Raw genomic sequence first — 16,121 nt, forward strand, 5'->3', positions numbered from 1 at the left:
ACTGCATCAGTCCACACACCAGCTCGTGAGCTATCATGACGTAAAGTAAGAATATGAGCACACCCGGGTCCATCCTGCCGGTAAGTGCAAGTATTCGCTATTTGACAGGTTTTTGCACAGCAATGCGGGTTGCACGGAATTTAGCTACAGGGTCACTGCATCTCACCCACGCGCTCGTTTGTTATCCCTCCACGAGTCACTTGTCTCGCGCTTCAAAAATAATTCATAAACAGCGGTATTTTACTCCTCATCACTGACTTGATAATCCGACCTTTTCATCTTTCGCTGTTGACGTAGTGTGAGGATTTTGTTGCTTGAATTATATCCTATTGAGCTTTTCGACAGACGGATCATGACTAGGAGGAGATGATGTTGCCGTGGAGACATCGCCGTTGCCAAGAGACCTCGTAATTCAGTTTCAGTAGTGCCGAGATTGAAAAAGAAAATATATCATCACTGCCATTATACCATGTCTATGAACCCCGCATACAAGTCATTCCTAGAGAAAATAATAATAATAATAATAATAATAATAATAATGTGGCATTCACATAAACAACGACAGGAAATTTTGCTGACAGCAACGGTTTGTTAAAGACAAAGTACTTAAAGACAATCAGTCTAATAATACCTTATGGATAAATGAACAGTAAACCATTTTAATGCACACACTGACACACACACACACACACACACACACACAGAGAGAGAGAGAGAGAGAGAGATAGAGATTGAAATGTCTCAATACTATTAAGAAATTAAGATATCCTTTTGTCTGAGAGAATCTGTTTAATAATATTTCTGTTAATTGCATATTACACTTTTTAAATAAATACTCAATTTAATTCGACGTACAAATATGCAGAATGGTAATACAATATACGATTTAATATATGAAAAATTATACTTAATTGTCTCTTTATTTTAAAACCCCTCTTATCATTACAAAAGGACCTCAAATAGTTAATTTTGTTAAATTTTTTACCATAACAAAATCTGCATTGTACTCCTAAAAATTTAGTGCATTCTTTTGGATCCCTGTTATTCTGCAGTAGAGAGAATCCATTAAGTGAAAGACCATCCACAGGCTAGATCTTTCTCAGTGATGATAGCCATGATGAACCCAAACCACTTAAACCACAAAAACCTTTAACAATATATGGACATCGAATACCACAACCTCTAAGGCTGTTCTGTTTATTGTATATCATATATTAAATTGCATTGAATTGGATTACATGTTTGGATAATGTCATTTTTATCATGTGATGGAATATAGACTTTATTACCAGTTGAGTAAAATAAGTAATTGTAAGAAGCAGACTTCTGTATTTTTTTACCCCTATATTTCACTCATAGTGAAGATAACTATATATCTTTTGGTTAGCATCAGTGCATGTTGGGTGTGGTTCTGCATGTGTTATGACCAGGCTAGTCCTGCCATGGCGACACAAGCAGTTCTCCTGCTGTGATGTCGACCGTTTTGCTTGAACGCTGCCAGTTGGTGGCGCAGTCACCACAATAACCTCCTACGGCCCTGTATTCTCACGCACCTCCTCCGGACGTTCCTGTAACCAGCAAACACACAAAAAGAGATTTTAATATTACGCACAGTTTAGATTATTAGAGATTACAGTAAACCCATATGGCCTTCTTTAATCTGTGGAATACAAAACGTGAAATTTTGAAGAATTTACTGGTCGTTCTTTTCCATGCAATTACAATGAATGGGGGACTGGAGCTCTCAAGCTTAAAAAATTATGCAAAATCACCATAAAAGTATCCATATATGACTTCTTAAGCCTTCAAGTCGGATTATAGCGACTGGTTGTGAAACATAACACACTTAAAATGTATTCCTTTGTGTATTCTACAACAGATATGAAGTCATAAAGGTTTGGATTGGGTGAGTAAATTATGGAAGCTTGTTTCCGCCACGGAATAAAAATATAATTGTGACCTTTTTTTTTATCTTACAATTCGAGTTTACATCTAAAAAGTCTTTTTTTCTTGCAGTTGCGAGTTTACATCTTGCAATTCTGACTTTTTTTCTCTCAATTTCAAGTTTATATATCGCGCAATTCTGACGACTTCTCTCAGAATTGTGAGAACTCGCAATTGTGTGTCATAAACTTTTTTTTCAGAATTTAACAATTCTGACTTTATAACATACAATTGCTATTTTATATCACGCAATTCTGAGAAAAAAAGTCAGAATTGCGAGATGTAAACTCGCAACTGCAAGAAAAAAAGTCAGAATGGCTTCCATAGTAAATAACGTCTGAATTTTTTGTTTTGTTTGGTGAACTATCCCTTTAAGGTTAAAGCTTTTACATAAAACAAGAACATGTACAGCCAGGTAACTTACAGTATCTGCAGAATCATACAGTTCATTGCCAAAGCCAGTGCAGCTTATATGAGATTCGTCTGAGGTCTCTATTGAGGCATTGGCATTATGTTTAGTCTTCAGGTAGAACACAAACAAGGCAGTGAGAATCAGTAAGAGCAGAATGACGAATACAACAGAGGCCACAATGGTTCCGGTGTTGTCAGATGATGAGGCTGTAAATACAAAGATTTTCATGCATCACTATATATAAGGTTTTCACACCGATCACTTTCCAATTCACACATACTTATAGGTATAATGGTAACAAGAATACATAAAGAATCTGAATGACACTAAGGTAAAAAACAAATTTGAAGAATTCTTGCTGGATGAAGAACTCTTACTTTGGTCAGTCTTCTGCCCAGCACAGTTCACCCCAACCGTGTACCGTATGTCATCCAGGGCAAGAAAACCCTTCTCTCCTTTAAATCCCTCTAGTACAATCTACCTCCCATTAAATCACACACACACAATCATTATAATCAAAGTCAAATTCATGCAGAACCAATAAGAACATTGAATAAAGTAGGGTTTGGTCACCTGGTACTCGGTTTCTGAGGTGATATTGACACTAAAGTAGTTCCAGTTTCCTCCTCCCTCATGCAGCATCAGTAATTCTTGTCTGGATTCTTCAGACAGCCTCCATACTATGAGTTTGCTGTCATCTTCAGAAGAAAGCAATATAAATAATCATTATTAAATTATAATTATTATTGTTTTTATCCAATGCAACTTGCAGTGCATTTTACAGGATATGTAATAGCTGGATGCTAGTTTTAAGGAAAAGTTTGGATCAAATAAGCTGTATAATAGGCAGAATTTTTTTTTTATAGATATTTTAGTAGCTATGCTGCCGTTTATGTCTCTTATGCTAACCAAGGCTGCATTATTTGATCCAAAATACAGTAAAAACAGTAATTACAATTTAAAATAACTGTTTTCTATTTTCTATTTAAAATTTCCTCAAGTCTTCAGTGTAACATGATCCTTCAGAAATCATTCTATCCTGATTTTGGTGCTCAAGAAACATTTCTTATTTTTATCAATGTTGAAAACAGTTGTGCTGCTTAATATTTTTGTGGAAACTGTGATGCATTTTTTCAGGATTCTTTGATGAATAGAAAATCAAAAGAATAGTATTTATTTGAAATATAAATATTCTGTAACACTAACTATCTTTACTGTCACTTTTGATCAGTTTTATGTGTCCTTGCTAAATAAAAGTATTCATTTTTTTTAGAAAAAAATCATACCAACCCCAAACTTTTGATGTCACTGACACTAATTTATGCTTATCAAAGACTAAATTACTGAGGTAATAAACAACCAAAACTGATCATTTGATGATATAGATGTGGCATACATATGGTTGGCTGATAAACCCATAAGCTCAGGCAGGTTCCTTTGGTTGGTGCCAGGTGAGGGCTCAGCAGCCAGGCATTCCGATTAGCGGTGTCCCGTTGGGAGTTAGGAAGGACCAGGAAGTGTCCTGGAGTTATAAAGGAGACTAAATTACATCCACTTCCTCAAAATAAATGAGGCTGTGACATTGAGTATTCACATTCTCTACTTAGCAACAAACATTTTTTGGATGAGCGTAAAGCGCATAAATCACCTTCTTCTGTGTACAGTGTGTGGTCATATGCTGGTGTGCTGTAGAACGTCTCAGCTTGCGCACTGGTCAGGTCCCAGTCTAACCAGTCTACAGATGCCTTCTGAGTGTTGGACCAACCACAGAAACCTTTCTCGAAATCACAGACGCTATCTGGAATGCACACACAAACACAATAACCAAACAACAACAACAACAAAAAAAAATTTAATCTAAGCTATTTTATAGATTTTGTAATAATAAACAACAACAAATAAGTTATTAATAAATAAAAAAATAAAATTAATTATAATGAACAATAATATATATTTATTCAATTACATGCATTTATTTATTATTAATAAAAAAAAAAAAACACTATTGTTCAAAATGTTGGGGCCAGTGAGATATTTTTTTAAAGAAATTAACATTTTATTCAGCAAGAATACATTAAATTGATCAAAAGTGACCATAAAGACATTTCTAATGTAACAAAAAATAACAATTCAATAAATGCTGTTCTTTTAGAACTTTTTATTCATCAAATAATCCAACCTTAAATTCTAATAATCTAATCTTAAATTACAAAAAAGTTATTTTAAATTGTAATACTATTTCACAACACTACAGTTTCTACTGTATTTTTGATTAAATAAATGCTGCTTTGGTGAGCAAATTAAACTTTACAGCCCCCAAACTTTGAACTGTAGAATATATATTGTCAATATTTTATGCAATATATGACAAATTATAGATGACAAGAAGGTGCTTGTGAAAGTAAATGGGGTTCATTTTGATTTCATGTTGACTTTAACTTTGGTTTTAATTCAAACCTGGTGTGGGGCAGCTGTGGGTCGAGTAGGTGATGTCATCAATGGCAATAAAACTCAATAAGCCTCCTTCACCCTTCACCTCAAACTGCAGCTGAATCACAAAGATGCATCAAATCTTTACACACATCCAGACTCACACCCATACCATTTATTAAGCATAACAAGCTAACGAAACAGGTGTAATTGCGATACCTTGGCAGGTCATTTACATTGCTAAACGGGCTAAGGCAGCAGATCACTTACTTGCCAGTCCCCATGCCAGCTGATGTTCCCTTGGCCATGACGCCAGGCATGTCCCTGCCCGACGCTGCTGGAGAATATCTGTATCATGTCTCCATCAGATGGCTTCACATAGACATTCAGCGTGCCTGTGTGTGTATGGTATGCTAGTTACTTGAAAATCAATAGGTGTGTACACACAACACAAATATGAGATCATGTTCTCTTACCTGGATTTTCTCCTCCTGTATGGTACCAGAAGTGTACACATTCGGTGTGAGTCAAACCTCTGCGCACAGGTGAGGTCAAGGTGGTCACACTGCCCTGGGGAAGGACATCCACACCGCTGTGGGCCAGCATGTAGAACCCTAGTCACAACATACTATATATCATTAATCCAGCTAAAATAAAATAGAAAACATAGCTAGTAATCTATAGGTTAAGCAGTAATGTGAGCTGGATAACAAACACTGCCGCTGCAACAGTTTAGCGAATTAGCTCAGACTTCTCACCAATTTTCTCTCATTTTCAAATTTCCCTTACCCTTTTCTGTTTCCAGGCTGTGGTCGGTCTCAGGTCCAGTTTTGTGTAATGCCCAGCTCTGGTGTATCCACCTGGCTTTTTCAGAACTGGTATAGCCACAAGTCTGACTCTCAAATGAGCACATAGTGGGCAAAGAACATGGTCCCGTCACAAACGCCACATCATCTAACGCCAACTGACCATCAAAACCAGAGCGAGTCGCCTCAAACACCAGCTACGTAAGCGAGAAGAATGAATGACAAGAAAATTAAATGAGGATTAAAGGAATTCTTAGAGAAATGTAATACTGAAAATGTTAAACATCCCTTTTCACAGTCATAAAATAGGTAAAAGAACCAGTTTATTCACAAAAAATCTTCTAAGCCAATATATGTGGCCATTTACAGAGTCATTATCTGTTTTGCTGGGGCTTTTGCTGACAATTATGCATTAGGCGTGTAAACAACTTTTGTGTGCACCTGGAAAGCAGAGAGCTGAGGAGGCACGGGGCAATGGCCCTCATGCCACACGTTGCCATGGGCACCGCTGCGCATCCACAACAGCTCTTCTGAGCCATCAGCAAATAGCCGCTTTACACTGAGAGTGCCTTGGAAAGAGAGGATGAATGATGAAACAAATTAATTATAATGAAGTTTGAGTCAGTTTCTGATTCATATTTCAACTCATATTTTATGAAGCTGGGAATAAGGTGTCCATATCCACCTGTGTTTGGCCCGTAGAGTTTGTAGAAGAAGGACAGACAGTGCTCTGTGTTACTATACTGTCTGATGGAGAGGAGACGTCCAGAAAGACCTTGCAATGAAGTGTTCCACATATCCACCACCAGACTCCTACCTGAGAAAGAGAGAGATAAGTGAAGAAAGATGTTTGTATGATGATGATATAATAACGCAATATTCAAATATAATTCACTCAAAATTAAGCAACATTAAAAGTCTCCTGACCAACATGGATAGTGTGGTCCATTCCAGTATGAAGCCTCCAGTCATAATTATCATTTTGGTCCTGGTACCACCCGCACAAATTTACCTCAAAATTACATGATACATCTGTAATTTGGGAAAACAATCGATAATGATGCAAAGATGAAAAAAAAAAAAAATCATTTAGAGGCAATGAAAATGAATCATGTCAAATAATGTTGATTATTTGTATCCACTCACCACCAGAGGGGATATACAGAGGAGAACAGTAAACAAAGTACACATCCTTCACTGCAATCTGGTTACTTGGGGAGAGCTCCTCAGAACGGGCCATGAACTCGAACTGAGAAAGACAATAGATAGATAGACGGACAAATAGACAAAAACAGAGAGGTAGATGATAAGATATATGACAGAAGAAAGATAGATACAGACAGATAGATAGATGATAAATAGATAGATACAGACAGACACATAGATAGATAGATAGATAGATAGATAGATAGATAGATAGATAGATAGATAGATAGATACAGACAGACATATATATAGATATATACAGATAAATAGATAGATAGATACAGACATATATACAGACATATAGATAGATACAGACAGATAGATAGATGCAGACAGATATATAGATAGATACAGATGGATAGATAGATAGATAGATAGATACAGACAGACATATAGATATATACAGATAGATAGATATATACAGATAAATAGATAGATAGATATAGACATATATACAGACATATAGATAGATACAGACAGATAGATATATGCAGACAGATATATAGATAGATACAGATAGATAGATAGATAGATAGATAGATAGATAGATAGATAGATAGTCTACCTGAAAGCGATTATCTCTTGCTCCAACGTATACTTCCTCCTTTAGCCAAGTTCCTGCCGTCTCATTGGTCCTTCCAGCAAACTCCCACAGCACAGGATGAGTCCCAAACACACTGTCTACAACATACACTGCCAGATCACCTGCAGAGAGAGGAAGAGAATCTACAGTCTAACATCACGCTAACTAACAGAGGAGAGACAGGTGTATTACAGCTGATGTTGTACCTATGTGTGGGTTACTGCCACTGAGACTGTAGGAGAACTGAAGGGTGCACGCTGGACCTGATGGACCCAGGAGAGGGGTACGAGTTTGAGCTTCACTTAACTGCTGCCCAGGAGCACCAGTCACAAACAGGAACTCTTCTAATGACACACACATACACAAATTACATTCAATTATCTAGCATTTTCTTAATTCCATCATGCTAAAAATTTGTTTTTACCTTGAATGAAGGTGTCATTATACTCTTCTAGTTCCCAGGCTTGGCTCCCTATACTAGTATCTGTCCAGCCAGAGCTTCCCATCTCATATGAGAAGTCCCCTGTGTACACAACATTAACATAGACCCTCAATGTGTGATTAAGATGTACATGTGTACACTTGTATACACATACACTTAACATGCACACATATTTGTATAGGTGGTACTCACCACACTGAGCTTCATCTTCTCCAGCAGGACAGTCCTCGTGAAAGTCACAGATTTTCAGACTGTCCCCTATGCAAGGTTTAGCGGGAGGCTTTGGAAATACTGGAATGGGCATTGATTCTGTATAAAAGGCAATGAAACAGAAAGACACACTATTGAATTGTTTTATAAATTTACAGACAAAAATGTAGGCAAACGCAGAGTTGTGGTGTATAATCGACGTAGACAGGCATAAAATCAGAGAATACCATTGGTTACGATGCACTCAGGGGACAACACAATATCATCAATAGCGATCCCTCCATAAGTATAGTCTCGAATGGCAGCAACAAATAGTATCTGATTGGGGAAAGTTCAATACATTAGATTAGACATCATTTATGACTGCAGTGTGATAAAAAAGCAGAAAACTTCTGAGATCAGGGTGATGATGTCAGAGGAGCAATGAGTTCAAGTACCTGGAACGTGCTATTGACGACAAACTCCACCTCAGCCTTTACCCACAAGTCCCCAAGAGCACCTCCACGTTCCCACACAGGATAAATCTCCGTCCCGGCCACCAACACAGACAGTCCGCCCGACACTCGGCCAAACTGATGTGTGTACATTATCATCTGTAATTATGAACAATGGGTGTAAATTGTAAGCCCATAGACACCGAGACGTCCCCTAATCCTGCGTATGTGGTTACAATCCTGATAAAAACGAGTGCATTAAGTTGAAGTTGTGCCTTTATTGTCATGCTACTGCACCATTTAATAAGCATTTGGGACTATACATACCCGGCAAGGATGTGTGTCATTGGTTGGTGCCAGGGGAGGGCTTTGAAAAGACGTCCAATCATGCTTCAGGATGTCCGGCTTGGTTACATATAAGAAATGTCCTGAAGAGTAATCATTTATTGATTATTTTGAGACTTCAATGCACATGTCAGTATTATCTTTAACAAAAAACAGCAATAAACCCAACTAGGAAAAACTAACTAAAATACATTTTAAAATACATTTTCATGACTCATTTTTTTCTCATTTTTATAAAAAATAAAATAAAAATAGTCACAAATTAAGTAAAGTTCTTGATACACTACTGTTCAAAACTTTGGGGTTGGTAAGATTTTTTTTATGTTTTTGAAAGAACTCTATTATGCTCACCAAGGTTGCATTTATTTAATCAAAAATACTGTAAAATATTGTAAAAAAAATATTATTACGATTTAAAATGTATTCCTGTGACGGCAAAGCTGAATTTTCAGCATCATTTTGATCCTTCAGAAATCATTCTAATATGCTGATTTGTTGCTCAAGAAACATTTATTATTATTATCAATTTTGAAACCAGCTGTGCTACTTAATATTTTGTGTAAACTGATACAGAAATATATTTGATTAGTATAAAGTTCAAAAGAAAAGCATTTATTGGAAACAGAAATCTTCTGTAACATTATAATTGTCTTTACTGTCACATCTGATCAATTTAATTTAACCTTGCTAAATAAAAGTATTAATTTATTTTCGACGGTAGAGTACATGGTATATTATAAAACTTGAAACCATTCTAACCCACCTGCATTAAACATTGAAATGCGACCAGACGATATAGAGAAGAAAATAAATAATAATATATGCACATACCTGTCATCGTATTAGTTGAGTGGTCTCTACCAGGTCCTTTTCGAGGCTCAGAAAGTGATATATTCATCTGATTTGTCCTTGTCCATTTCAAGGATGATGGTGTCCTTATGTCCCATCCACAAAGATCATCCTCAAAGTCACAGCTCATGTTCTGCTCTGTACATAATAAGTACACACCAATATAACAAACATTAATTATGACTCCAGACCAGCAGTGGGCGATCTAGCACAGGAATCAAATGCACTGAAGACTAAATGAATTAACATATCTTCAATACATCACTGATTTCTCTCACTAGATTCATGGTCTCTCACCACAGTCCTCTTCATCCGTTCCATCACCACAGTCATCCGTGCCGTCACACACTTTATAGTCCTCCACACATCCCTCCAGCTTACCCTCCCGCTTGCATTCCTCAAAACCAGGAATGCATGTTCCACTCTCAGGGGGAACTGAAAGAGAGAGAGAGAATCCAAACATCCTTATCACTGATGGTGTTATCCATCTAAAGCGCGGATGCCCAATTGTAGACTTAAGGCAAGCAGATTTTAAATGCGATTAAAAATAAAATAAAATAAAAAAGAAATATCTCTTATGCTCACCCAGGCTGCATTTATTTGATAAAAAAATCAGTAATATAAACAGTAATATGAACAAAAAACAGGTTTGCTGATTAAATTTTTGTGGAATCCGTGATAATCTTTTTTTTTTTTTAGGATTTTCCGATTTATAGACAGTTTTAAGAACAGCATTTATTTGAAATAGACATTTTAAATGCCTTTACTGTCGCTTTTGATCAATTGAATGCATCCTTGCAGGATAAAAGTATTAATTCCTTCAAAAATAACTAAACAGCACTGTAGATTTTCCTTTATACATTCTATACATTTTATAAAATAAATGTATATAATTTGGGGAAAATAAATTGTCACTTTGAAACTGCATTTTATGCATCAGACAAATTTTACAATGGAAATACTTATTTAGGAATATGGATTTCAACTCTGCGTCATGCCTAAAAATGCCCCTTAGCTGTTCTAAATTCAGTGTAAACTAAGGCTCTGTGGGCCTTATTGCTTTAATACAATAAAAAAATAATACATCTGGTGGTTCCAGCTCTTCTTGTGTAAATGAACAAAATAATATGTGAATGAACTTTTTCCATTTGTTCTTACCTGGCAGGGCACAATCTAGAAATTCCATGTGATCGACGGACACATCTCCCTGCTTCCCTTCACTGCGTCTGGAATGAAGCTGGATATGGAAAGGGCCCGGGATACGGCCCAGGTAGATGGTGGCCTCCCTCCAGCCTCGGACGCTGGAGCTCTCTGGTCTCCAAACCACAGCTTCCTTGCCGTCAGTTTGCAGCACTGACCCCCACAGAGGGGTGTCACCCAGCCCTGTGTAACCTAAAACACACACACACGCACAAACTGAATTCACAAGTGTTGAAGCAACACCTTTAGAGTTAGATGTGTCCCTTTCCTCCAAGTAATCTTCATTTAATACTACTCTACAGGTTAATTAGTCCATATGTCTTAATGCAGTTTTGAATATGTTAGTATGTGTGTGAACCTGAGTCCCAGATGAAGTATCTGAGCCGAAGGCTACAAGTAGGAGACGAATGTTGTATTATAGGGGACACAAGCACAGCAGTTCTCGAGGCATTGGAAGTCACAGCTGTCACTGCCATGAACCAGCCTGAGAAACACAGAAACATTACATGAAGAGAAACCTCGATAACACTTTACAATAAGATTTAATTTGTTAACATTAGTTAATGTGCAGGTATCATGATGTAACAATGAATACAACTTTTACAGCATTTAATAATCAGACAAGGCCTAGTCATAGACTAAAATGCATGTTTGAGCTGTTTCAACTGAAAGCAACTTGCACTGACATATCTTAAAATATGTCAGTGCCATTGTTTTGTCTCAAGATGCACACCAGTAATGTTTTTTTCTAAGGCACGTTTAAAAAAGCTAAGGCCTAATCCTGGCTTAATCTAAGCCCTGTCTGTGAAACCGGGCCTTTGCTCATTTTTTTGTCAATTTGTATAAATTAGTATAAATTTATTATAAAATTTGTAAATGTATTATGAATGAGTATAAATTAATAATGAATAATATTATATTTAGAAATGAACATGTTTTATTAATAAACACTGTAAAAAATGTAAATTAGTTCACAATACCTGATGCTTACAGTAATTAACTAAAATTGTTACTGCAACATTTTTAAACAAAACCATTTAAACATCATTTGTAATTCTTGTATAATAATTAAACACAGCAATAGACTAAATTAGATAAATAAAATACATGCAAAAAATCATGACCAATTACATCACTTAAAAATTACACTACCATTGGTTGGTAAGATTTTAAATATTTCTTTTGAAAGTAGTCTCTTATGCTAATGTGAAAATACAGTAAAAATCACTTGTATATATTTTAATATATTTACATTTTTTATTTATTCATGATGTTAAAGCTGAATTTTCAGCATCATTACCCCAGTCTTCAGTGTCACATGATCCTTCAGAAATCATTCTAGTAAACTGATTTGCTGCTCAAGAAACATTATTGTTGCAACAATCTCAATGTTGAAAACAGTGTTGATTAAAGGAGACATATCATGCTTTTAAATCGTTCCTTTTTACATATAAATCATACATTTGTAGTCTATATAAAGCGGAACTGCAATGCTTGGGTCTGAATTCCTCATTATTATAGCTCCACAGGCCCCTTTTCTACCCCTTTTCTGATGTGCGTCTGAGAGCAACTCGTTTTGGTGCGGTCTCTAAATACAATTGAGACACTTCATACCCCGCCCCCTCTCCAGGATGCAGAGGTGACACTCGGTTCAACTCCACCCCGTTCGGCCATTTTTGTAGTTTGATAGCAGAGATACGATTATCTAGCGGCACAGAAACTTTTTATTCACACGTTATTAACAAAATGTCAACAACGGAAGACTTGTCCAGCCAGCCTTACATGTTCGAACCAGAGCCAGAGTCAGAGTCGGAGCCGGAGCGAGATGAAAATGAAGACGACGAACCTGCAGAACAACGTCTTCATATGGATGTATCGCAATGGTGTTACTGTATTTACACATGAAACTTTGGTCTTCCGACCTTTTACCACCGTGTCGATTTATTTTGATTAATATGTGCGAGGGAGAGAGAGTAAGACAGCGTCTAGTTTGGAGACGGTGTCTTATTTACACTTTCGCCTGGCTCCGAAGAGAGAGAGAGTGCGTGCGCGCGACCGGGTCTCTCTCTCTGCTCGTTCTTTCAGTTAAACATGCGCCCTGTCACAAGCGTGTGGGTTACTACATCCAACAACCGAACATTTTAACTTACCCTCTCGTAACTTCTTCATCCTTTAGCTTGGACTACAAAATTGCAGCGAGAAATAAAAATGGCGGATTGCTCGAAGTGTTGAGCCGGTAGTTGATGTCCTTATTTGGCAGTTCCGCTGCAAATACTGTGACGTAATAGTTCAAAAAACGTCATAGAAAACAGAAAAATCGGAACAGGTTGAAAAATATGACCAAAACAGAATACAAAGATATCAACGAAGCACCTGAAGAGAATAATTTCAACTTTTCTGTACTTCTAAACACTCCAAATATACAACAAAATGCATTTAAGGGCTAAAAAAGTGGATTTAGCATGATATGTCCCCTTTAAATGTTTGTGGAAATCATGATACATTTTTTTTCTTGATTCCTGATTAATAGAAAGTCCAAAAGAACAGCATTTAGGATTTGAAACAGAAATCTTTACATTTTAAAATGTCTTTACTGTCATATTTCTTCAATTTAATGCATCTTTGCTGAATAAAATATTAATTTCTTAAATAAAATCTTTCTGATCCCAAACTTTTGAACAGTGGTGTAGATTTTCCTCCTTCTAAATTTTAATCAACAATACTAATTTAAAATGTAATTTTGAAACTGCATTATATATGCATTAGAAAATGAAATCAATCACTCCAAAATATGCATTTCAATTTTTAAAAACAATGAGCTGAATTAAAATATATAGACCCATAGACACTACAGTATCCAGACCTTATTCAGCGCCATCTTTGATTTTTAACGATAGCCTAATGAAAGCGAGGAGAAATTTCAGTAGACAAAAAAATCCCGACAATATGAGCTGTGTAAAATTATAAGTGATCTTGGAGCTATATACAGCGGATGCCATTGAAAAAACAACAAAAAAAAAACAAAAAAAAAACAAAACAGTAGGTCTATCATCCCCATAGACAGTCTATCCCTCACAGCCTCGCTTTCATAGGGCGCTGCTCTGAATAAGGTCTTCAGTTTGATTTAATTTTTAAAGAACACAAGTAAATTTATCACTGGATTTGGAAAGGCTTTATAAAAATTACGGAAGGGTAACCTGTGGAAGTGCCAGTGGTGTAGTCGGAGGACGGCCCACTGTCAGGAAGAGTGTTTCCTCTCTGCTGTCTCTGCCACATGTACACACCTTCTTCTGACTTTTCAGTCCATCCACACTTCCCCTCGTGCTCAAAATCACACACAAACTCTCGTCCTCGATAACCTGGTATTCAACCAATAAATAAGAACATGAATATCAAGAAACGAATGACATATAAATACATTGACTGGATTCCAGGTCTGAATATACAGAAGCTCAGTATCTTACCACAGTCTTGCTCATCACTACAGTCTTTACAGTCACAAACAAAATCACATCTGTCTTCTGGGGAGCCGCTGCAGTCTTCTCGATCCAGCGCGACAGCTGCCGAATATGAGTAATCATGAAGACACATAATTGGCCTTTTTGTGTTTATAGAATCCAAAACATGGACATCACAGTGCTATTACTGTACGATTAGAGACATTATGAAAGCTTTTAGCAATTATTCAAATTAAACATTATCATATATGATTTAGTTGTGCAATTACAAAACGAAACAACTCTACTTCATAGTTTAAAATAAATGAAAAATTAGATTTAAATGATTGAACATAAAGAGGCAAATCTTAGGAAAATATAAGAGTTTTTGCTGAAGTTTATTGCACTGATAAAGAAAAAGCTATTAAAGTGCAGAAATCATATAGGGCCTATTAGCCTGATGTTCAAAAGTTTGAGGCAGGTTTTAGGGTAGCCTATGATTTATTTTTTTAAATGTTTAATATAATAAAAACAGTAATATTGTGAAATATGATCAATTTTATATTAGTTTTCTAAATGTAATTTATTCCTGTGATGGCAAAGCTGAATTTTCAGCATCATCACTCCAGTCTTCAGTGTCACATGATCCTTCAGAAATCATTTTAATATACTGATTTGCAGATTAGTCTCAGTTTAAGCTTCATGTGGGTCAAGAAATAAAAACCACACGAATTTATAAATCTTCAAGTCGTCACAAAGGTCTGCCTATTTAGTAATCACACACAGTACGCAGTCAAAGGTCTCTGATACACAAGTGTCAGATATGAGGCTGCATTCCTGTACAACGTTTCTTATTCCAAGGACAACGTTTCTTATAAAATGTAGAAAAGCAACGAGGTAAGATGACAGACATTGCATTTTGCAAAATTTTAAGTACAATCAACTTGGATGTTTAAGTAATTTCAACTTAAATTACATTAAACTAACTTAAAACATGAGTTGAATCTTGTACAACTTATTTTGATGAGTTAAAGCAGTGTAAAAACAAGTTGTCATAACTTATTGATCATAATTTTTGACAGCAAGCATCTAGTCATGCTTCTGCAACTATGACGAGTTTAGAAGAAAACAGACTGAATTACATTTATTTACAGTAATAAAGGTTTAATATTGATTTGATTTAACGTAATGGGCTTATTTATAGAAATATAATAATACCATAGAAAATCAGACATCAAAATGTACAATCGAAAGCACTAAAAATACAAATAAATTGAAACAAGAAATAAAAACACACTAACGTTCAATAGTACACATATGTACCAAAATGGCATTCAATGCTCGAAGCAATCAACCAAAAAACGTTACAACAATGAAAAGAACAAAAACACCAAGATCTCACCCCTCTCAGAGACTTTCAGCATGAGACACACAAGGAGAATCCAGTGACATGTAGCCATCTTTGCTTTTGACACCAGAAGTCAGAACAAGAGCTTTTCTTCAGCACACAGTGAACAAAAGCACTGCGCTGCTGCCACATATGAAGTTCTGAACTTCACCTGTGTCCCTCCCTCCTGATTCCACAGAGATAATACCTGGACTTTACATTTTAACCCTCAGACGAGTGCCAGATCCTTCTTTTAAAGCTGCTCAGCTCTTCTGAAAATATGCAGCACACCACAGGCAGCTCAGTATATTTTGGCCTCAACACCAGATACTTTACCTAACAATGTTACTATTTAACGAAAAATGAAATGCACATTCTGGTCTTACTAACAGTAGCAAATTGTAAACCATTTCTAGGGTTCATCCTGTAAGTAAAC

At 36.2% G+C, this 16,121-nt stretch overlaps 1 protein-coding gene across 1 annotated transcript; it reads right to left on the reverse strand.

Moving 5' to 3' along the window:
- Window positions 1–773: 773 nt before the first annotated feature.
- On the reverse strand, window positions 774–16,111 carry mamdc4 (MAM domain containing 4). The gene is made up of 28 exons (XM_079847360.1): window positions 15,701–16,111; window positions 14,326–14,421; window positions 14,059–14,220; window positions 11,220–11,345; window positions 10,820–11,053; window positions 9,959–10,096; window positions 9,644–9,799; window positions 8,795–8,895; window positions 8,471–8,626; window positions 8,261–8,351; window positions 8,016–8,132; window positions 7,806–7,904; window positions 7,588–7,722; window positions 7,364–7,503; window positions 6,739–6,841; window positions 6,520–6,624; window positions 6,278–6,409; window positions 6,034–6,161; window positions 5,576–5,789; window positions 5,263–5,400; window positions 5,057–5,181; window positions 4,814–4,904; window positions 4,005–4,154; window positions 3,753–3,878; window positions 2,930–3,054; window positions 2,734–2,833; window positions 2,369–2,562; window positions 774–1,568 (listed from the first exon to the last, which is right to left on the reverse strand). The coding sequence occupies exons 1-28, from the start codon at window positions 15,756–15,758 to the stop codon at window positions 1,530–1,532; spliced, it is 3,579 nt and encodes a 1,192-aa protein (XP_079703486.1). The 5' UTR covers window positions 15,759–16,111; the 3' UTR covers window positions 774–1,529.
- Between the last annotated feature and the right edge of the window lie 10 nt (window positions 16,112–16,121).

Source organism: Squalius cephalus, assembly GCF_949319135.1.
Source record: "Squalius cephalus genome assembly, chromosome: 17".
Classification (NCBI taxonomy): domain Eukaryota; kingdom Metazoa; phylum Chordata; class Actinopteri; order Cypriniformes; family Leuciscidae; genus Squalius; species Squalius cephalus.

Excerpts from the sequence above, each read along its gene's own strand:
- mamdc4 (XM_079847360.1), bottom strand. The coding sequence starts at position 15,758 with ATGGCTACATGTCACTGGATTCTCCTTGTGTGTCTCATGCTGAAAGTC. Across the intron at positions 7,905-8,015 it reads AGAAGATGAAGCTCAGTGTG|GGGACTTCTCATATGAGATG; the intron begins GTGAGTACCACC and ends TTGTGTACACAG. Across the intron at positions 6,410-6,519 it reads GGACCACACTATCCATGTTG|GTAGGAGTCTGGTGGTGGAT; the intron begins GTCAGGAGACTT and ends TCTCTTTCTCAG.